This window comes from Meleagris gallopavo, chromosome 6, assembly GCF_905368555.1.
Source record: "Meleagris gallopavo chromosome 6, MGAL_WU_HG_1.1, whole genome shotgun sequence".
NCBI classification, from domain to species: Eukaryota; Metazoa; Chordata; class Aves; order Galliformes; family Phasianidae; genus Meleagris; species Meleagris gallopavo.
In genome coordinates this window covers 6,239,741-6,261,304 of record NC_139409.1, presented here as the reverse complement: position 1 = coordinate 6,261,304, position 21,564 = coordinate 6,239,741, and the positions used below count along the sequence as shown (strand labels likewise).

Here is a 21,564-nt window from a genome sequence, read left to right as displayed (position 1 = left end):
AGCAGCATGCCATCACCCCATAACCCAGGGCTTGCATGACTACAGCCAGACAAAGTGTGGATTTGTGGCCAGACTAAGTGTAGTTGGCAGGAGTGTGCAGGTATCATCCCTCAGTACTTGGCCCTGGTGAGGACGTCATCCTGAATACAGTGTTCAGTGTTGAACCCCTCACTATAAGAAGACATGAGGCCCTGGAGCATGTCCAGAGAAGGGCAACCGAGCTGTGAGGGGTCTGAAGAATAAGCATGGTGGGGAGCAGCTGAGGGAGCTGGGGTTGTACAGTGTGGAGAGAAGGCTCAGGGGAGACCTCAGTGCTCTCTACAAATGCCCGAGAGGAGGTTGTGGTTGAGGTGGGGGTCGGCTTTTGCTCCCACAAAACAGCAATAAGATGAGAGAGAATGGCCTTAAGATGTGCCAGGGAAGGTTCGGGTTGGATTTTTGGAGAAGCTTCTTCTCAGAAGAAGTGGTGCTGCATTGGCACAGGCTGCCGAGGGAGGTGGCGCAGTCACCGTTCCTGGAGCTGTTTCAGACCTGCGGAGATGTGGCACTGTGGCACGCGGCCAGCGGGTACTGTGGGATGGGTTGGACCTGATGATCTTAGTGGTCTTTTTCAACATTAATCATTCTGTGATGCCATGGAAGCAGGGGCTCTGCTGCCAGTCTGGCTTGCCCACGGGAGCGAGGGACCGCACTAATGAGCAACAGCCTTCAACATTTTGGTAACGAGCAGAATTTTTGGTGTCCTCCCGAGGAGCAGCTCAGCCGCAGCTCATCCTCAGGGATGAGGGTGAGAGGAGGAACAAAAGGCGATGGCTTCCCTCAAAGCCAGCCCCCAGCTCGCCCCCTCCCTCCTCTCCCGGGGAGCACGGGGCTGAGACAGCCGAGGGCTGGAGCCTCCCCGAGGAAGGAAAGCCGAGGAACTGAAAGGCGGTAAGGGGAGGCAGGCGGGCTCGGGGTGCCGCTTTTCCTTGGAGGGAAAAAAAAAAAAAAAAAAAAAAAAAAAAAAGGAGAGGCGGACGGGGCACAAAGCGAGGGAGCGGCACGGATTGGGGAGAGGGGAGGCCGCGCCGTCCCGCCCCGGGGAAGCGGCTCTAACATGGAGGGAGGAGAGCCGGCGTCGGGGACCCACCCCGGGGTGGCCCGAGGGGAGCGCGGCGTCCGCCTCGGCCCTCCCCGCGCAGCCCCGGCTGGGGGCGGCTCCTCCGACCCGCCGCAGCCCGGAGCCGCGTCCGGGGCGGTGAGCGAGCGGCGAGGGCGGGGATGCCGCGGGCCGGGCGGGAGGGCGAGGGATGGCGGCGGGGCCGGGGGGCTGCGGGGCAATGCGGGCTGACCGCGGGGGGCGCGGGCGGACGCTGGGGGCGCGGGCGGGAGCCGGGGGTGTCTGAGCTGCTCGGAGTTGAGGAGGCTGAAGGAGAAGAAGCGTGCCCGCGTGCCGCAGCGCGGGGCGGCGGGTGGCCGGGGATCGGACGTGCCCTTGCGCTGGTGGTGCGATGGAAGGCGACGGGAGGCCCCGCGGTCTTCCGCCGTAGGGCTTTTATGCGGTGAAAGAAGCGCTCCGGAGCACGAACGCGTCCCGACTGAGAAAAGCGGTGTATCCGCGAGGAGATACAATGACTCAACGAGACCCCGTCCCCTGCTCTGTGTCCCCCAGCCGCCTTTCCCGCTGTGAGGTGCGTGGCTGAAGGCGGTCGGTGGGAGATGAGGCCCGGAGCGAGGGGCTGCGAGGCGACCTGCTGACCCGCAGCCTTCGTGGGCAGCGCCGGCAATGGGGAACGGCAGCTCGGCCGTGAAAGTGTGCGCCGATCACCAGGGAGGCATCAACTGGCTGAGCCTCAGCCCCGACGGGCAGCGACTGCTGACGGGCAGCGAGGACGGCACGGCGCGGCTCTGGAGCACGGCCGACAGCCAGTGCCACGGCCACTTCCAAGGTGGGCATCCTGACCTCCTCCTTATCGCCTCTCTCGCTCTCCGCGTTACTTCTGTCCCGTTAATCATCTCGCTTTCCAGGTGGTTTTTATATAGAACCTCTTGGCCCAGAGCTCTGGGAGGAAACCTTGTTGAATAGAACCTTTTTTCCTCAGAGCTTTGACACACGGATGGGTCAATCGCTGGAGTTTTGAATTCTAAATTGGTTTTGCATTTGTAACAGGATCTGATGTCGTTAGGCTAACATTTGTATACCTGAGAGAAAAGCTTTGCAGAAAGCACAGCCCTGCAGGAACCACAGTGGGGGCCAAAGATTGATTGTATTCTCAGTCACTCGTGTTCTTATTCTCTTAGTAAAGCAGAAAACCAACCACCCAATGCTTGCATTTGGAATTTCTCATCCTTTCTTCTTTCAAAAATTAACATTGTTGGGATTTTTGTTTGTTTGTCTGCTTTTTTTTTTTTTTTGGTATTGTCTGTGCCCCCACATCCTGTGTCTCCTGGAAGACTCACTGCGTTTGCTGAGGGATTAGAAGTCCACTTAAAGCAACAATTAACTTTAAACTGGGAAGATAAGTATGCTGGATAGTATTCAGTATGTGGCTTATGAACTGCTGGTGTTTGGGGTAAGCTTTAAAGAGGGTTGGCTAGATGGTTTGTGAACTACCAATCACATCAGCTAACTCTATGTATATTATGTTCATGTTCTTATGCTACTCTTGTGAAAATTCACATTGAAAAGCTGTAATTACTGCTAAACCCTTACGTGGAACAGTTTCCAGCTTGTACCACAGCATAACCAGCAGACTGGTGTGGTGGCAGGCCATCACCAGACCATCAGCTGGACCTTATCTGCCACAAGGGATTACTGTGTAACTATTATCAGTGGTTAAACTCTGACTGACAGACCGTACTGCAGTGACCAAAGTGCTGTTTTGGTCTTCTAAGAGTGGGCTTGGATGCTGCTGCGAGAGATGCTTGGATGCTGCAGGTTGAAACCTGCCCCTAGATAAGCTGCTTTGAAAAATGTTGTCACAAACGTGTGAGGCTGTGTAGAGTTTACATACAGCCTTTTTTTTTTTAATATCTGATGAATTTAATTAAAAGAAAAAATGAAGGCCGTGTGTGTTCGGAGCGTGGATTCTGATTTACTGAACACTGGAAGGGTTTTCAATCATAAAAGTTGCAATAAAGTCACTGTTTTGATGTCAGTGAACATAAGTGCTTTACTGGGCAGCCTGCTTTCCCTCAGTTCTTTAACATCTCTGTTGTACAACATTCTGTTTCTCAAGCATCTCTGTTTTTCTCTCTTTTTAATTACACTTGTCCTTTCTATATGCAAGCTTTTAAATCACATTCAGGCCTACTGACTTCAGCCAGAGTCTCTTGGGGCACTTCAGAAGAATCAGTTCTGGTCTTGAAATCTTAAAGTCTAGATATATAAATCCAAAGGAGTGAAAGAACGTTCTGTCTCATCTGCTACCTCGATGGGTGACTGTATAAATAAATCTTAGTCCTTCTTTCTGGGTCATTTCCTAAAGGTATACTGATATCCTGAAAACTGTTTTCACTCATGTTATTAATCACAATGGGGAAAACACTGGCTGACTTTTTACCAATTATGCTCTTTTGTTTGCATTTCATTCTGCTTGGACAATGAAACTAAGCTTGCTGGTGAGGCTCACGTCTCTTCCTTGTTTCATAGTTACGTGCTTCAGCTTAGGACTGTTTGTGTCCTGACAGACTGTATTGAAATGCAGCCTTTTTCCTGACTTCAGAAGGAAGCAAACGTGTTTCTGTATATAAAATGGATTAACAAACCTTCTTTTTTTTTTTTCCCCCTTGTTACCAGTTTTAAACTGCAGTAGGCAAATGTTATTATACTGACAATAGTTCAGCTCATCATCTTTTGATACAGCTGAGCTGCCTGATTAGAGAAGCAGTACTGTTGTACTCTTCCACCGAATCTGTGTGAAAATGAAGGGGAATTTTCTCCTGGTAATTAAAAATGCTGTTTTACACAAATCCTTCAATGTGTAGAATGGGATTGTGCATTTAAAACTAGTCTGCCTGTTTTCTGTGCTCTTAGTCCACCTGAAGAGCTCACCCAGTCCTCCCTGCTTGCGGGCACGATGCTTGAGCTGTTATTTCTGCTCTTATTCCTAGGACACGAGAGTTACATCACCTTTTGCCACTTAGAAAACGAGGCTGCCTTCACATGTAGTGCAGATCATACCATTCGAAAGTGGGACGTGGTGACAGGCCAGTGCCTGGCCATTTACCGTGGGCACACATCCATTGTGAACAGGTTGGTTCCGTGGAGTTCCGTTGTGTTCCTGTAATCTCTTATCGCATAGATTGTCATTTTGCTGCAATTTTCCGTGACTACGCTAACAAAACGGGTTGTGTAAACCTTTGGGTGCATGCTCCACGTGTTCTGTGCTGCAATGATTCGTTTTCCTAGCAACAGTGCTGACATAGCCATAGACGGCAGATAGGAGGGGGCTGAAAGGCACATGGTAGGGGAATTGAATCCAGCACCAGCCATGAAATTCCAGAAGAAATTGTTCAATTGATAACAGATGCTTTTGATAAATAGATGTAAAAACATCACGTCAAACCTTTGAGTCACTGAGGGGGATGAAGTCAGGGCTGTTTCTGGAATCACAATTCCTCCTTGTGCAAACGAAGTTTGTACTGATCTGATTGTTCGTAACTGATTGGCTTGTCGATTTTTGAAGTGCCTCTTAATAGTTGGGATGGCTTTACTTAATGGAGCAATCGGTCAAAGATTTATTTTTTTTTTGTTGTTGTTCATTACCAAACTCAGAGCACAAACGGTGTGTAGCTGGATGCTGTAAATAGTTAGGAAGGCTGGCTCTGCCTGTGTTCTGGCACTGGCCTGATTTTGCTTGAATCAGCAGGTTGGAAATGTGTTCCCTATTCATCTGTCTTTGTTGCCAGTTTGAAAGGTTCCAGAGGACCAAACTCAGAGTATAAAGAAGACAGGTTATGATGTTCCCTATTTCCAGTTTAGAAACACGGTTCACAGAGACTGTTATCTCTTAAGTGTTTGTGCAGCTACACTTCATTATTACGGAGGCCCAGCAAGCTGAATTCTTGAGCTATAGTCTTCGATTTGCTCTTTAGTTCTGTAATAGGGTTAGGTATCAGGAGGAAGTTTTTCACCCAGAGGGTGGTGAGGCACTGGAACAGGTTGCCCAAGGAGGTTGTGGATGCCCCATCCCTGGAGGCATTCAAGGCCAGGCTGGATGTGGCTCTGGGCAGCCTGGTCTGCTGGTTGGCCACCCTGCACATAGCAGGGGGTTGGAACGAGATGATCATTGTGGTCCTTTTCAACCCAGGGCATTCTATGACTCTATTCTATGATTTAGGCTGTACCTTTGCAGTGCTCAAAGCTGCTGTGCTATAATATCCACACTGGTATACCTGAATTGAAAAAAAAAACACTTACTTTTCGAAAGTAAAACAGAGATTTGTTTAGTATGGGGAAAAAGAAAAAAGTATGGTTATAAATAATGTGTTTTAAACAGAGGGGTTGAATCAGAGGTTTATATGTTGAGTTCATGCTACTGTTTCTAGCTTCAGTGTGCTTAGCATTGAAATCATGACAAAAATAAAAGGTAAAAAGAATGATACTGTTAATATATAATTCTTTTTTTATTTAATTTTTTGCAGGATCCTGGTTGCCAAAGACTATCTGTTTAGTGGCTCCTATGACAGGACAGCCCGCTGCTGGAGTGTGGACAAGGAGAAACAAATCCAGGAATTCCGGGGCCATCGGAACTGCGTCCTGACTCTAGCTCACTATTCCTCCAAGGACGTCCTTGAGGAGGAGGAGGAAGAAGAGGAGGAGGAGGAGAGAGTAAGCAGAGACCTCCTGGTGACAGGTAGCACGGACTGCACTGTAAAGGTCTGGTGGGTGTCCAGCGGGCGCTGTTACCAGACTCTGCTGGGACACACTGGGGCTGTCTTATGCCTTATACTTGACGCACCAAACAGGGAGCTGTTTTCTGGCAGCACGGACTATACCATTCGAACATGGAATATTGTTACTGGCGAGCAGCTGAAAGTGTTCAAAGAGCATCAAGGATCAATAATTTGCCTAGAGGTAAGAACTCGGGTTGGAAAAGACCTCAAAGATCATCAAGTCCAACCGCAACCCAACCATACTACTCTAACAACTCTAAATCACATCCCTGAGCACCTCATCTGAATGGCTTTCAAACACATGCAGGGATGGTGACTCAACCACCTCCCTGGGGAGCCTATTCCAGCTTAACACCCTTTCTGTAAAGAAGTTTTCCCTGATATCCAACCTAAATCTCCACTGGTGCAACCAAGAGCCATTCTAAGGAGGTATCTGTCTTCTAATCTGTGTGAGTCTCAACTGTCTTTTTACTCACAGAGAAGTCTTATGAGACACGTTGTAAATGATATTCTTAACCATTCATATAATAACAGAATAATTGTGTCCTATGATCTTGGAACAACCCTTTCTCTAAAATATGTCATGGTATCCTCTTGGCTTCCAGTGGCTGTCCAGGTTTAACTTCTAGCTCAGTACTTATTTAGGTACCCCTTGGTCTTGAAGTTTACGTGTGGGGTCTGTTGGAGCACTCTTCTTCTGAGTAGGGTTGTGCACATTGGGCCACCAGACTTCGAAGAGAAGTAAGCTGAGCTGTTGGTGCAACAAAGCTGACGTTGGGATGGGTAACTTCAAATGGGAGGAGTAAAATTCAGAGTAAATCAGATATCCAATGCAAAATTGTGAACAAGAGATGATAGGAAAGCATAAAGCTGGAAGAAATCCTGCTGTTAACACCACACACACAGACATAAGATAAGGAAAGAAAGGGAGAAGGAGATGGCCAAATGAGAGAATGGGCAAGGAAAATGGAAAAGAGAAGTAGAGCCTGGGGGAGAGAATTGGGAAATAGGGTAGGGGAGGGGAAAAAATTTAGTGTGACTTGAAGAACTGTATCTTGTTTTTCTGTTTGTGGTATTTTTCTGGTGAACATTGCCAAGTTTATTAACATTGCAAAGGAGGGAATGGATTTAGGGAGATGACGAAGACAAAAGGGAACTATGGCATAAGTACTTGCCCATTCACCAGGCAAAACTAATGGAATTTTAAAGAAGGTATGTGATGTTCTGTAAGTTAATTTCAGGTCAGTAAACCTAAGTGCTTTTAATTAGATGTGTTGCATTAACTTACACAGGTTATTGGTTTTTTTTTTTTCTTTTCACTATTCTTCTTGTTTATGTAACTTCTTTTCCTTTGCAGAGGCTACAGTATGTATTTGTAATAGCTGTTTAATAAGTGTTGCCTCTGTTTCTAAAGAAAATAGTCATAGCTGACACTGGCAGGCTGAAGACCCAATAGTACTGAAGGAATTCTATTTTCCTTTCTTTTTAGAAAGGAAAAAGAACTAAGTTGTGTTTCCCTGGTGTAATGTTTGTCTTGCTTGGGTACATTCTCAGATTGTGGTAATGCATTTTGAGGATGCTCAAGTAAATACGTTGTTGTTCTTAGTGTCATGCTATATCTTACTGTTTAATTGCAACCTTTTTTCAAGACACAGATTGGCAACAGCAGAGCTTGCTTTAATTTAATTGGGTTCTTGCTAAAATTGTTACACAAAACTGGCTTGACCCTCTCCCAAAAGCCTGGGAAATTCAATTACACTCTTTGAATGCTCAAGAATGAGCAATGCTTCCCTCCTTGTGAGCACAGCATTAAACAATAGTTTTAAACAAACAGAACTTCTTGTAGGAGAGAAGAAAAGCAAAACCAACACGTCTCTTTGGAAAACCTGAACAATTCAAAGTAGACAAGTCTGCTGCTGCCAAGGCTGTGCTGGCAATGATCCTGGCCAAACCCTCAGCCCGTAGCTGTGAGTAACTGGTAGCCATTTGCTTCTTTGCTTCTCCAGTTATCAGTTGATGGCTGAAGCCAGAGGAGTCCAGCTGGGTACACGCTGCCCTAAAACTTACCCCAGCTTAATCACTCACTGTAATGCTGCTGAATAGCTTTAGCCTGTCAGTCTTTCCTAATTCCTCGCTCTTCCTTATTGGGTTCAACACTAGCCCTTCTGTTCCTCTTGGCTGCCTCTCAGCACAGCCCACATGGTATTTTCGTTCTTTTAGAAAGGGGTCAATCACAGGAATCCATACAAAGATGTTGCAACAGAAGGGAAACTTCCTGAGCAGAGGTGTGTGCAGTTTTCTTGTGTTTTGGTTTTTGTTTGCTTGGTTGCTCTCTTTATTTTATTTTATTTTATTTTATTTTATTTTATTTTATTTTATTTTATTTTATTTTATTTTATTTTATTTTATTTTATTTTATTTTATTTTATTTTATTTTATTTTATTTTATTTTTTGCTTTATGTTTCTTTGCTTTTGCTTTTAATAATTTTTTATTTTTATTTTTATTTTTCTCTCCAGGAACCTTTGGAGCCTTCTTTGCCCAGGGCTCCTTTATGGCAGTGTTGCAATCTGTGTCAGTGAGTTTAGTGTAGTATTTTTCAAACGCTGTGTCCGGGAGGACTTGGAGGTGGTTGTGAGTCACTAACAGTAGCCAGCAGACAGCTTTAATTGTTGGCAGTAGCTCAGTTTCTTCAGAGCGTGAGAATGAGCTTCTAATTACACCACATTTTTACTCCCTTGTCCTAGAGGAGCTGAGCTGGTACTGGCATTTAAAGGTAGTTGTTACCATTCACTAGCTGCTATACTGCTTGCTTGGAGAGATTAAAGGGGTAAAAAAAGAAGTACTAATTTTTAGTGTATGTATGCAAATAAAGGTTCCTAAGGGAGGCTGGCCATTCAGAACGTTTGAGAAATGGAGTTCAATGTGGTATCTTGTCCCAGACAGGACAGGAAAAGTGTAATTACTAAGACTGTATCTTCCCCAGCTTTAAAATATACTGTATTAGCAGGAGTGCCTCAGGATGTTCTGAACTGCTGCAGGTAAGGTCTGGGCTGGTCTGGCCAGCTTCCATGACTTTCCAGTAAATACCAATAGCATTTCTGTAGCAGTGAATGGCGCTTAGGAGAGCCTTTCAGAGTAGGTATCCATAGGAAATCCCATGATTTCTCTTTCTGCATGGCTGGTGAATGAAGAGCAAAGAGATGATGGCACGGTCATGTTCTGATTTTGAATGCTCCTCATTGCTCCAAGATCCTCCAGGTACTGTTGCCATCCAGCATACATTAGAGGAGCCTGAATACTCTAATCTGGCATGGAAGGCCAAGAAACACTGTTTGGCTTTTGCTTTCCCTTTTCCCCTGTCTTTGGTGATCACAGACAACAGTGAGGAGAATGAGCAGTTCTGATCCGTGTGACGTGTCCTGCTGTCCCAGGGCTGAATCACGGCGTGTGGCCTGCTCTCATAACAGCTGCAGGTGCCAGCTTTTCCCATTCTTCCTTCCACCATCCCAATTCAGCTGACAGAAGCTTTGCCAGTACACTTTCTGCATGCGAGGTGCCTTGGCAGCCTTGACTCCTTCCCTCACGTCGTCAGGCAAGGTAACCATTGGTGGTGCAGCCAGAACTCCTCTCTCGTGCTGCTTCTGCACTGCATTGCTAGCTTGGCAAGCGAGGGCCAGCAGCTGCTCTGAGTGCTCTCTTTCCATATGAGAGCCAGTGATGTGATTTTACAGGAAGCAATGGGAGAAAAGCAAGGGTGGGCTGAATGTAATCACACAGCTCATTCTGTTTCTTCCGCTAAAACGTTTCAGGCCCAGCTAAAGACCAAGGTTTGTAATTCATAATCAGACTGATTCCCCTGAACACCACTGCCTGCACCAGGCTGAATAACCCTGGCCCAAATATTTACTTGTGTGTGTTATTCTAAACGTCTCCAAAGTGGTTTTGCAAACTGTTTACAAGGATTGCTTTGTCCTTTGCTGATTGTTCAGACCGCGTATTTATCAAACTTGTGCTGCCAAAAGCTGGCAGAAAGAAATGATCCAGCCTGGTATTTAGCTTGGATTCTATAGCGAACATTCTTACAAGGATGAGAATTGCAAAAGGAGTTTTAAATGAACATGAGTGGGCAAGGACTTGCTTCTGCTTTTCCTGCAAAAGATCCTTTGTTGGGAACATTCCCCTTCGTTGTCTTTCAAAGCTGGCTAGAAGAAAAGAATGCTTTGAGCAAACCCGCTGCTTGAGCTCCATTTATACACTTATTGTGATTGTGGGGATTTTTTTCTCATCGCACCAATGAAATTGTGTGCACTTTTGGCTAATTTGTTTGTTGCATCGTTCATCAAAGGATGAGTTAGGGGAATCTGGGTGTTCAGCACCTTTAGAAAAGGAGCGTGTTTTAGGGCCATTACACTGCAGTGAAGAAGCTGAAAAATGTTCTCTAGTAGCCAGAGCATACTCTAGATGGATTCTCAGTTTTTGTTTTTTTTTTTTTTTTTTTTAAAAAAAACCAACAACCAAAAAAACAAAACAATTTCTTGCTCACAGGGAGTCATTTAGCTTGCTAAAATGACTGTGGTTTGAATGGGATCCTGAAAGTCTAACTCAGCGGAAGGCTCACATGGCTGTAACTTGAGACTGCTCCAAGTTGGTGATTTCTACTCTTGGGAGCAGCTGTGAACAGAAGACCCAGCTGACAGGTTGCAGGAGCACTGACCCCTCCTAGAGAGAAAGCTGGCAATTGGAAGTGTGCTGATGGGAACTTGCCTTCTTGAGAGCCTGCTCGAGCACAGCGATCTGCAGCAAGATGACGTGCCTGTTCCAATTGCTGAGCCAGTGGCCTCTCCTTGGATGAAAGTTAAATTGCCGTATAGCAAAGGTTAATTGGAGAGCAAAGTCCATTTCTATAAGCTGTAGGTTGAATAACCTGCTACACAACTCTTTTGCTGACTTTTTTTGGCATTCATGCAGGTGGAAATTGTCTTAAGCTGCTGCATGTGTTCAGCTCAGCCAAGCTCACAGAGCAGTAGGGTTGTGACTGTCTGGAGAGACCAACCCTAGCTATGCTTCTTTATGCTAACTGTGGCATGTCTAGGGGCTGCAACCAACATCAGGATTAAATAAAACAGGCAATTTCTTTATGGTGAAACTTGTAACTACTTCAGTGTTGGCAACTTTTGTTTTCCCAGTGCTGTAACTTGGCTGTTAAAAACCAGTCTGACCAAGCTTTGTCGTGGAATAGTACATTTTTCAGGACATTGCTGGAAGATTGAGACCAATGTGCCTCATTCTCATGTCTCAGTGTTTCATCTGGTAAAAAGCAAAGTCCCTCAGCACAATGAGAAAAATGAATAGTCCAGAATTAAAGCTATCAATGAGGTGATTTCTTTCCCCCCATCTGGCTGAGGCTTTAAAACTGGTCATCTGATTGTCATCAGCTTTCTTTATCCTTTTGAAGCTCTTTGGGTTTGAAGTATCCGCACAGCTCATTAGTACCCAAGCTGCAGATCTGTTGTGTGTTGTCTGCTCTGCTCCAGGTGTCCTTGCATTGCCATGCTTTTCCTTGTCAGGAACTTTGTTGGGCAGTGATCCAAAGTGAACAAAGCACTCAGGAGCCAGCCAAGGAAAATACAGCTCTGGAAATACCACCAGTTCTCCAGGCATTTGCAGATTAGAATATGTAACTGTTTCTACTGATGGTTTTTAAACCGGGATTTGACAGGCTTGGGTATATTTGGAAAATCTGTTGGGTGAAATTTTACCATTTTCCCTCTAAATTATAAGAAAGTTAAATTCTTTAATAAGAATAGGACCGGGGTTAGAGAACTGAATGTGAGTTTTGGAGCTTTGGAGATAGAAGGGGGGGAAAAAAGGCCTGGTAGTTAGGGATGGAGGTTTGTAAGCACACAAATATTGGCTGAAAATGACTGCATCTGAATGCCCATGCACAAAAATGGGTGCTGGTCTCGGCACTGGGGATGCCTTGCTCCCACCAAAGGTACAGCTTGGTCTTGCATTCTGGTGAAGAAGTTGTTCTAGGAGCTGATCTGCTGAGCCTAATGTGTTAGCAGGGGTATTTAAGCCAAGGAACAGCAATTGTGGATGCTTCCTAGTGCTACGACAAAGGGAAAAGGCTTTAAATTAAGAAAGGGTAGGTTTGGATCGGATATTAGGAAGAAGTTCTTCCCGGTGAGGCACTGGCACTTCTGCCCAGAGCTGTGGGTGCCCCATCCTTGAAGGTGCTCAGGGCCAGGCTGGATGGGGCTTTGGCAACCTGCTGTGCCCAGCCAGCATGGGGTATCTGTGCATCATGTCCAGCCTTGGGTGGTTGAGAGCCGGGCCTACTGTGTCTGCACTGGGAGATAAATGCATCTTTTGGATGCCAATTCTGGCAGAAAGCTCTGGAGTCAAACCGCTGATTTGACATGGTTGGATTGGATCGGTTCCTCTGTCTTGCTCTTGTCAGTAAGAATCCCAGTTGGTTTTCATATACCTTCCTGGGCTCAGTGCACTGGTGCTCATCACAGCTTCCCTGAGGTGTGTAATGCATCCTGTGCTCTGAGATCCTGGCACTCAGAAGTTGCAGTATTGCAAACTTCAAGACACTTTTTTAAGCAGGGACTTGAGATGCACTGTATCACAGTTCTCCACCTGTGAATTAGGGAAGGCATTTATTTATATTTTATTTTATGCCATACAATGTGAGTGCCTGCGCATCAGGTGCTTGGACTGGGGGCACTGCCTGTGATGATGATGATTTTAACTAAATAGTAGATATCTGAAGAGCTGTAGCTTAGGTTGCAGCTGTAACCTAGATCTGTTAAGATGTGATCAAGTGAAGCAGGAGGTATTTCATCAAAACTGAAATGAGAGGCAAGTGTGACAGTTTGAACACGTAGCAGACTTTGCTATTGGCTTTGCTGCAAGCTTAGTCTGTGACATCCAATAGATGGTTTAACATGTTCATGTTTCTGTTTCTAAGCATTGCTGAGAATCCTTTGCTCCCCTGCTTAAACTGGGGAGGGGGAGGAGGGGAAATAAACAGGTGTATTAGAGGGTGGCACAGAGACTTGGGGCTTAATGAAGAGAGCTGCCATGCTGCCAACTCTGCAGGTCTCCGTGCTGCTTTTATGGTTCTTATGCTCCCGGAGGCATAAATTATCTGAGTAGCCCAGGTCATTTAACACATTTTTAAATCCAGCAAGGAAGAAAATCTAGGCAAGTGCTGCTGTTCTGTTTCATTTCAGCATTTGCACACCCACTTAGATGTGGAACTCAAGCAGTGTAACCTAATGTTCCGGTAACGCTGAGTGGCACTTACCTGCAGGAGGTTATAACTCCATGTTTTCCCCTTCTTCACTGAGTGTGTCGGTGTGAGATGTCTGAAACAGAAATGTGATGACTTGGCCAGGAAAAGCCCAGCAGGCTCTCAATTCAAAACAACTCTTGCATTGAGCAGGGGCCATGTGATGATGTTTGTTGTGCCCATTCAAGTTGAGCCTGGAAATGAAAGGTCAGGTTATCTTCCTCAGGCTGACTGTTACGGCTCTCACTTTTCGTTAGTGCTGCTGGCCATTCCTTCTCTTTCCTCAAAGAGATGTAGTATTAATGCCATGGTTAACGCAGCTTAAAAGTAATGGGATGTGACATTTCAAAGTACTGCTGACTTTTAGCAGCTGATGTGTTTTACAACCCCTTGACGTTCAGCTGTGAAAACTGCCCCATGGGCCAAGTTCTGCTTCTTTATGATGCCTTTCACAAATGACACCTTCTCAAAGTGGAGTGGAGATGGGAAAGAATGGAAAAACATTTAAAGCTTATAGAAACAGAGTGCCAGGAAGAGGGATTGAGGGTTTATAGTGCAAGGTGTCCCCTGAAAGTGACCCAAGAGCAACGCCCAGGTTCAGTTGACTCATGATTGCTGTGAGAGCGTGTGCTTAACTGGCTGACACCATCATACTGCCTTCAAATGGCATCTGCCAGACCAGCCTTCTGCTTGGAGAAGTATGCAGAGCCGTGCAGAATGGTGCCTGCTCAGAGACTATATTTGCTTGCTCTAGATGAGCATGAATGCAGGATTTCTCTTTGCACTGTGGAGGGTTTCCCTGCAAAGCTGCCAGGCTCTGTGCACTTCAGATAGTCTATTGCTGTATCCTGGCAAGTTTTATAGTACTACACAGTCTACACAGGTCTGTTATATTCTCCCTGTCACTCTTTCCCTTCTGCAATCATTCCTGTTGCAGTTCTCTGCTGTGTCTGTGTGGAAAGGAAAAACCCCTCTCTGCCATTGAGGAAGAGCTAGTGTTTCCACATATTGACCTATAATCCATATAATCCTGCTATACTAAATCCTGCTATATAAACCATATAATCCTGCTATACTCTGTTTATGATAGAATCATGGAATGGCTTGGGTTGGAAGGGACCTCAAGGATCATCAGGTTCCAACCCTCTGCCACAGGTGGGGTTGCTGACCTCTGGTTAAAACGCAGTCTGTACCTTGCAGGAACTACCATTTGTTAGTTCTTTTTTCTTGAGGCCGTTCAGACAGAAACTGTGACTTCAGATGAGTCAGCTCAATGCAGTGCTCACACCAACATGCCTAAGAGACTGTTGCTAATGCTTTTTTTTCCTCTTCCCTTCAGCTGGTGAATCGGCACTTGTATTCAGGAAGCGCGGACAGGACAGTGAAGTGCTGGTTAGTGGACACTGGGGAGCGAATCCAAACGTACAAGGCTCACAAACACAGCGTTAGCACTTTGAAATACCACGCTGGGATCTGTAAGTTGCCTTTCGTATGTTCAGCAATCCCTTGTCTCCCTTTGGATGTTTGTCTTTGATTGAAGATTGTTAATAGAGAATGCTGTAATTACAAGGCTTGAAAACGTGTCACTTTTTTCAGCTCCAGCTTTTTATGTTCAGTATCAAATTTGCTGCACTGTTCTGTCTGAGAAGCTCAGATCTTCCCTCCATTTTGACCTCCTTCTTCTAGCAGATGAAGTACTTGCTTTATTTATGTTACGAAGGGAAGTGGCTTAAATCCAGAGCTGTCTGTGGGTTGTTTGCATAGCCATGGTTTAGCTTCACCAGCCTAATGTCTGTCAGCCTGCTGCTCTTGCTGACAGCAAGTGCTGCTGCTGGATACACTGCCCCGTGCCACCCTCTGCTGCCTTGTCTGTACTGTTAACAGACTGTCCCAAACCAGAATCCCTTCTCAAATCCTCGCTGCTCTTTCCAACAGGGTTTCTGTTTGGACTCTGACTATCTCAAAATTTGCACAAATTCTTTTCCCTTTTTCTGTCCTTCTGCATCTAGTTGTTCCAAAACCACCTTTCTGCTGCAGCTGAGTGTTGCTTACAAATGCTCAACTTCACTGCTTTCAATATTCCTGTTAATAGAGTTATCTTTGCATAGCTCTCTCTTGTTGATATAACATATTCCAGCCAAGAAACTGTTCTTTAAATCCCTCTCTTGGCTAGTTTTCCTTCTGCATGTCAATCTCTGCTCTTCCACATTTGGGTTGCAAGGCTGCATTTCTGCTTTAGTCAGCCCAAACCTCTCAATGCATCATCTGTCTCATTCTGACACTGTTGTTAGACTCAATGTGCCTTCATTCACTTCCCAACCAAGTATTTCTCTCTGCTAGGTAACAGGGGTGTAGAGTCTTAAACTAATCCAGAAAGCTGCAGTGCTTTTCTGATCTCAGTTTCTGTACTTTTGGCTTGGTGGTGTCACACTGGAACAGGTTGCCCAAGGAGGCTGTGGATGCCCCATCCCTGCCGGCATTCAAGGCCAGGCTGGATGTGGCTCTGGGCAGCCTGGGCTGCTGGTTGGTGACCCTGCACGTAGCAGGGGTTGAAACTAGGTGAGCATTGTGGTCCTTTTCAACCCAGGCCGTTCTATGATTCTATGACCAACATGTAACACCAAATGAATGGTTGCTATTAGGGCCTTAATATCTCTTGTGGTAAATGATGGGTATAACGGTGATAAATGGCTGACAAATGTGAGATAATACACATTAGAAAGATACAAAACCAAACGTTGTCATCAAGCAAGATGACTGCGCTAAGCGAATGCTGGCCTGATCCAGTGAGGAATCTGTACTGAGCAGACAGCAGGCTGTCTCCTTTATTAATGAGATGCTCAGAGCTGCTTTTCAGGCTGTTAGTATAGGCTTGACCAGAGTCTCTAAAATCACTATAAAGAAGGTTAGGCTCAAACAGAAGTTTCATTATCTGATGCCGTTTCCCTCCCCTTCATCCCTCTGCAGTGTCTCTGCCATGCAGATACATTACTTTTCCATAGCTCTCTTTCTTAAAGTGCATTTGGTATTACTGCATTTAGTCAGACCTGCGACATCCTGCTAGCGTGACAGAAGTGCTCAGAGTGTTAAAGATCTCACTTTTCAATCTAAAGCAAAAATGCTAAGCGTGTCAAACAAGGAAAATTTATTGCACTTAAAGAGTAAGATCCATGCCATGGAAGAATGCTAGGGATGTGTCTGAAAATAATTTAGATATATTCTGATTCTAACTGAGCCATCAAATGATCAGAATGTGTTTCTATTGGCTTTGCTCAGTATGTGTTTGTAATTACAAGCATGGGGAATGTTACAGCTGTTCTCAGTTCCGTTTACTTAACGGTCTTATCGTGGTTATTTCTCTCCTACTGTACATACGTGGTCATTTAAGATTTAATTCAGTTTATATATATATTTTTTTTCCTGTTCCAAATCTCCAAGGGAACGTTCCAAACCTGCCCACTCTCCCAAGATGCTGTGAAATTTAAGTAAAAAAAAAAATATAAAAAAAATAAATTGCTGACATATATACATATTTGCTTGTTTGCTTCAGAGAGGTGTCTATAATTTAAATGCTGAATCTGGGTTATGTCAGCAGCTCTCCCTTACAACTCAGGGCTGCAGGGAGGCTTCGTAAATCTGGAATGACGGTTCAAAAGGTGGAGGAGATGTCTGTCAGGAGCAAAATCCTGATAACTGGAATGAACTGACAGCAGTGTGGTGAAAGCAGCTCTTAATTGCTTCTTATTCTCTGCAGGTGTGTAATATAGGAAGGTATTTCTGTTAACTGGAAAAAATTGTGCTGTGCTTTGTGTTGTTGGTACTGGTCTGCAGAATGGGACGAGTGATTTTTTTTTATTTTTTTTATTTTTTTCAGTATTGTGTTGACCACAAAGTGCATGCAGGCCCATGTAAAATGAGTCTGGTTTTTCCATACCCAAGTGTTTCTTAAAGGTGTACCCAGGAGGAAGCCAGCCTCTGGCTCTTTAACTTGGGTTGGAAAGCTACTAGCAGAAGGCAGCCTGTTCTGCCCTCCATTTGCCACTGTGTACGTTTCTTCACATCTGTTCAGGAATCCAGTGCCCAGGTTCTCCCAGAAGATGAGGGATCTGTCGTTTTCAGGCATTGCAGTTTTGTAGTTGTCTTTCTGCAAGGACATGAAGTGCAGAGAACAGTGAATATGAAGCAGTGAACGCTTTGTGCTGTTTTGACATTTTTATCTGTAGATAAACTTGAGGAATTTGAGGCATGTGAAAGAAAGTGGGTGTTCCTGGAAGCAATTTATAACTCTTAAAGCACAGGTGTTCCCCTTTGGGGGAACACTGCAAAGGCATGGCCTAAATCATAGAATCATAGGAGAGAGTCATAAAATGGCCCGGGCTGAAAAGGACCACAATGATCATCTCATTTCAACCCCCTGCTGTGTGCAGGGTCACCAACCAGCAGCCCAGGCTGCCCAGAGCCACATCCAGCCTGGCCTTGAATGCCTGCAGGGATGGGGCATCCACAGCCTCCTTGGGCAACCTGTTCCAGTGCCTCACCACCCTCTGTGTGAAAAACTTCCTCCTAATATCCAACCTAAATCTCTCCTGTCTCAGTTTAAGACCATTCTTGGTGTGTTTCTGAATTGGCGTGAGCCGTCCTTTTGTGGCTGCTCCTGTGTGTGCTGAGCTGTGTGCTTGTGTTGCAGTATTCACTGGGAGTGGTGATGCCTGTGCACGAGCCTTCAATTCCAGGAGTGGTGTCCTGCAGAAGATCTTCCGAGGACACAAGTTCATCATCAATTGCATCCAGGTGGGAAATTTTGTCACTTGTGCTTGCTCTCTTGTGTTTCATGGGAACCGTGCAGCAGTTGAGTGCTGTTCTGGGATAAGATGAAATGTAATAGATGCAAATATCCCCAGTGTGAAGGATAAGCAAAGCCATAGAATGAACCTCCAGAGGCAGTCCTATGTCAGCGATGGGAGGCTTTTCAGGTCAGGTTAGACAAGCGTTCATAAGAAATGCAGTGACAGAGACATGTAGGGGCAGGGGATGGACTTAGAGAGCCCTTCAAGCAGGAGGCTTCAATATGGCAAGGATTTGCAGTGCAAGTTCCTTCTTTATCCAAATAGAAGAAATACAGCATTCAGCCCTTGTCCCCCAGATATGGCATCCCTTCACAGAGAGTCCAGCACCTGTTTACTGTCCTTTCTACTCCTAGTGAGGTGCTAGTGCTGTTCCACCCTTTATATAAACTACTGTATGAAGGGTTGCCTCCAGCATATAATTTTTTCTATAGATGTAACAATGGCAGAGAAGCTCTGTGTTGCTGTCTGCTGCACCTCCCACCAGACAAATGGAAGAGTCTCTGCTACAGGGTTAACGTTTTTCTGAAAGCTAATCCAGGTCCTTAAAAAAGACTTCTTCATTGTCTTGACTCAATGGGCACTGATGTTTAATGCGAAAAAGGGAGAAAGTGAAGGGAAGTGGTAAGGAGAGCATTCCTGTCCCTATCCACTGCTCAGTGATACGCATTTTGGTGGTGCCTCAGTCTTCAAACTTTTTAAGTCTTTGTCTTCAAAACCAGCAGTCTGAAGCTGGCACAGAAATGCCTGGCTACAGCCTGCTGTGACACTTAGGAATTAGTTCCCCATTGCTTTTCTGGTGGATGTAAATTATAAATAATGCTTGCTGTGTATATTTTATGGCTCCGTGAAATGGCTAAGAAATGAGGCCTGACTTGGTAATGTCTCATCACTGCATTGAGCATTGAGCAGCTTTCGTGATAATTTTGTGATAATTTTCGTGAGCTGTCAGGTCCTAAGTGTCGATTCAAGCTGTGTTTGCTCTGATTCTGGAGTTTGATTATGCACGTTCTGAGCTGTAGCTTGGCATTGTGTGACCCTGTTGTTCCAGATCCACAACGAGCTGTTGTACACAGCCTCCCACGATGGAACACTGAGGATTTGGGACATCCGGGGAATATGCAAGAGAAATAAGCGGCGTTTGAAGAAGGAGAAATGTGTCCAGGGCAGGAGCTCTCAGAAGGGAAGTCTGTCTCGTCTCTTCAACAATAAGGTCGGCTGTATGGTACAGCAAGAAAATGGGGAACACGAGACTGTTGAACTAATGTGACTGTCCACAACAGACTTTCTGTGAGTGACCAAAGCTGAACCTTCCGTTTTCTGCACTGCTGTCTTCATGCAAGCCAGAACTTGGAAAGAGATGGGAGACAGCTTTGGTTGAAACTCTGTTTAAAGAGCCAAAGCTCTCTGTGGCAGTCAGATGGACTCCAGTCATGTTGCTGCTCAAGATGACTCAGCTGAGCAGTACTGGGGGCAGGAGGGACTGAGTGTGTAGCAGCAGTGTGGCTGTGTTGTTAAGAACTTTATTTACAGCTGCTTTTTTTCAGTTCTCCCTGGGGTTGAGGTGTTGCACACTTCCATGTGGCTGGAATCTGACAAGGACTTTCTGCCTATCCCCACTGCCCTCTCGCATGCCCTTAGTTCAGCTGAATGCCTGAGCATGGCAGGAGCAAGAAGGTTGTGGCACCACATCTGGAACAGTGGCTATGCAATACCCCTGGGCAGCCTAGCTCAGTGCTCGGTTCTGCGTGGTCCTTGTATCCATGTGGGAGTTCCAGTTGTGCTTCACAGGGGGTGGGCATGAAATATGGGGGAAGAATTGCTGGAAAGGTGTTGTCTTTCTTCCTTATGTGGTTATACCTGGCCTTGGCTTGCTAGCAGCAATGGCTGAGCTGTTGAATCCGAGAGTATTTCTCCCCATCTTTTTCCAGGTTCATCCCTTTCTGATAACCACTGAGCCGTGAATAAACAAAGGTTCTTCTATTTTTCTATTTGCAGATATAACCCTTTGTAGAACCAGTACAAAAATATCTAACCACATGTTTTTATTTTTATGGCTTTATTTATTCTGTCTACTACAGCAAGTTAGCAACGCTGTAATTCTTTCTTAGAACGGACCAATAAACATGTGGCATCTACAACTGCCTGTCTTGCTTTTATCTACTTTTCAGGTAGAGGGAATTTGCCTGCAGGTGCACAGCAGCAAAGGATGGATGGAATATGGAAAAACAATATTCGCTTTGGGAACCATTTCCCTTGCTGCTGGGGCTGCCCTTGGGGCAGGGCTGGTGTTGGCTCTGTGTGCTCCTTTCTTCTACTGCTGTGTTTTGCTTATGATGGCAAGGTCTGTAGGAAAGCAGTAGCAGAGATGGAATAGTTGTGACAGGCAGTGTGGGCTAAGACTTCTGGGTTAAAACTTTGAACTGACTGCCCACGGTATGTGAGATGTGAGAGCTCATCACAGGGCAGCTGCACATGAAGAGGCACAGAGCTCATAGAGTGGAATTAATGAGTCATTGCTGTTTCTGCCAGTTGCTAAAGATATCAGTGTCTTCAAATGCACGTTCAAAATTAACTAAATCCTTCAACTAATGCCTCCCACCCTGCTGATCACTTAAAACTGCGCACACAGTTCCTGGGGGCAGTGCTGGCAGAGTTACATCACAGAAGAACGGCTTCTCCTGTAAGCTTTGCATGTTAAGATGCTAATTTTACAAACCCCAAGGAGAAACGTTCACTTTTTGAGTTGTCACTGCCACTTGGCTACGTAAACTGTGCTGAAGCAGAGAGCTGCTGCCTTCCATGCCTGCCATGGTCTACCACAAGGTAATGCCAGTGCAGTGCCACCTACTCCTTGATAAAGCTATGTACAGCTCTTGGCTTGGTTGGTTGTTTCCATTGTCTAGGTATATTTTGGTTTGTATGTTGTTCTGTGCTCTTCTGCAGAGAGACAGTGGGGATACAGCAGTTGCTGGTTTTTTTTTTTCTTTGCCTCAAGTTTGCATTTCTGGCTTTAGAAACGTTGGTCAGTGGGGATGAAATAACACAACTACCCTGTTTCTGTAGTGCTTGTCTTGACACACAAGTGTGAAATAAACAGCAAGTAACTAATTAATGATATAGTTGATTATTCTGTCTTTTTCTGCCCTGGGCTACGGTAGCCAAAGTAAAATCCACTACAAAACTTACCAACTGTTAGCTTTAGGATTATTGCAGTCACTTTGCAGGCCATAGTCCTACTTCCAGTACTGTGTATTTCTCCCAGTACTGCAGAAGTGCAAGCCTTCATTTCCCCCGATAAATGCTGGGTAAGAAGAAATGGTCACAACATACTCAGCTCATCTCAGAGCAGCTCCTGTCAGGGCCACCTGCAGCAAAGATCCCTGCTCCCTGCTGCCTTCCCCGGGCCCTGCAGCAGGTAGGGCTTGAGCTCCCTCTACCGTGAGTCTGAAGGCATTGAATGCAAATGGAAAAAAACGCTGGGTGAACTCACTGGGATGCTTATGTTGCAGGATGTTACACCGGGTATTTCCACGCA

At 45.5% G+C, this 21,564-nt stretch overlaps 1 protein-coding gene across 4 annotated transcripts; it reads left to right on the top strand.

Annotated features, from left to right (window-relative positions):
* The first annotated feature begins 793 nt into the window (after positions 1-793).
* Positions 794-21,141, top strand: WDR86 (WD repeat domain 86). 4 transcript variants are annotated; one of them, XM_085226980.1, is made up of 7 exons: positions 794-930; positions 1,652-1,928; positions 4,093-4,234; positions 5,626-6,058; positions 14,522-14,657; positions 17,870-17,973; positions 19,078-21,141. In XM_085226980.1, the coding sequence occupies exons 2-7, from the start codon at positions 1,766-1,768 to the stop codon at positions 19,294-19,296; spliced, it is 1,197 nt and encodes a 398-aa protein (XP_085083106.1). In that variant the 5' UTR covers positions 794-930; positions 1,652-1,765; the 3' UTR covers positions 19,297-21,141. The 4 variants fall into 4 exon arrangements, with proteins under 4 accessions (XP_085083106.1, XP_085083105.1, XP_085083104.1 ...); XM_085226979.1 differs by lacking the exon at positions 794-930 and adding an exon at positions 1,051-1,237; XM_085226978.1 differs by lacking the exon at positions 794-930 and adding an exon at positions 1,051-1,237 and having other exon boundaries at positions 1,530-1,928.
* Positions 21,142-21,564: the final 423 nt, after the last annotated feature.

Bases quoted from the DNA above. Each gene is read 5' to 3' on its own strand.
- WDR86 (XM_085226980.1), top strand. From the start codon at position 1,766: ATGGGGAACGGCAGCTCGGCCGTGAAAGTGTGCGCCGATCACCAGGGA. The intron at 4,235-5,625 runs GTTGGTTCCGTG...AATTTTTTGCAG, and splicing joins CACACATCCATTGTGAACAG to GATCCTGGTTGCCAAAGACT. The intron at 14,658-17,869 runs GTAAGTTGCCTT...CTTGTGTTGCAG, and splicing joins GAAATACCACGCTGGGATCT to TATTCACTGGGAGTGGTGAT.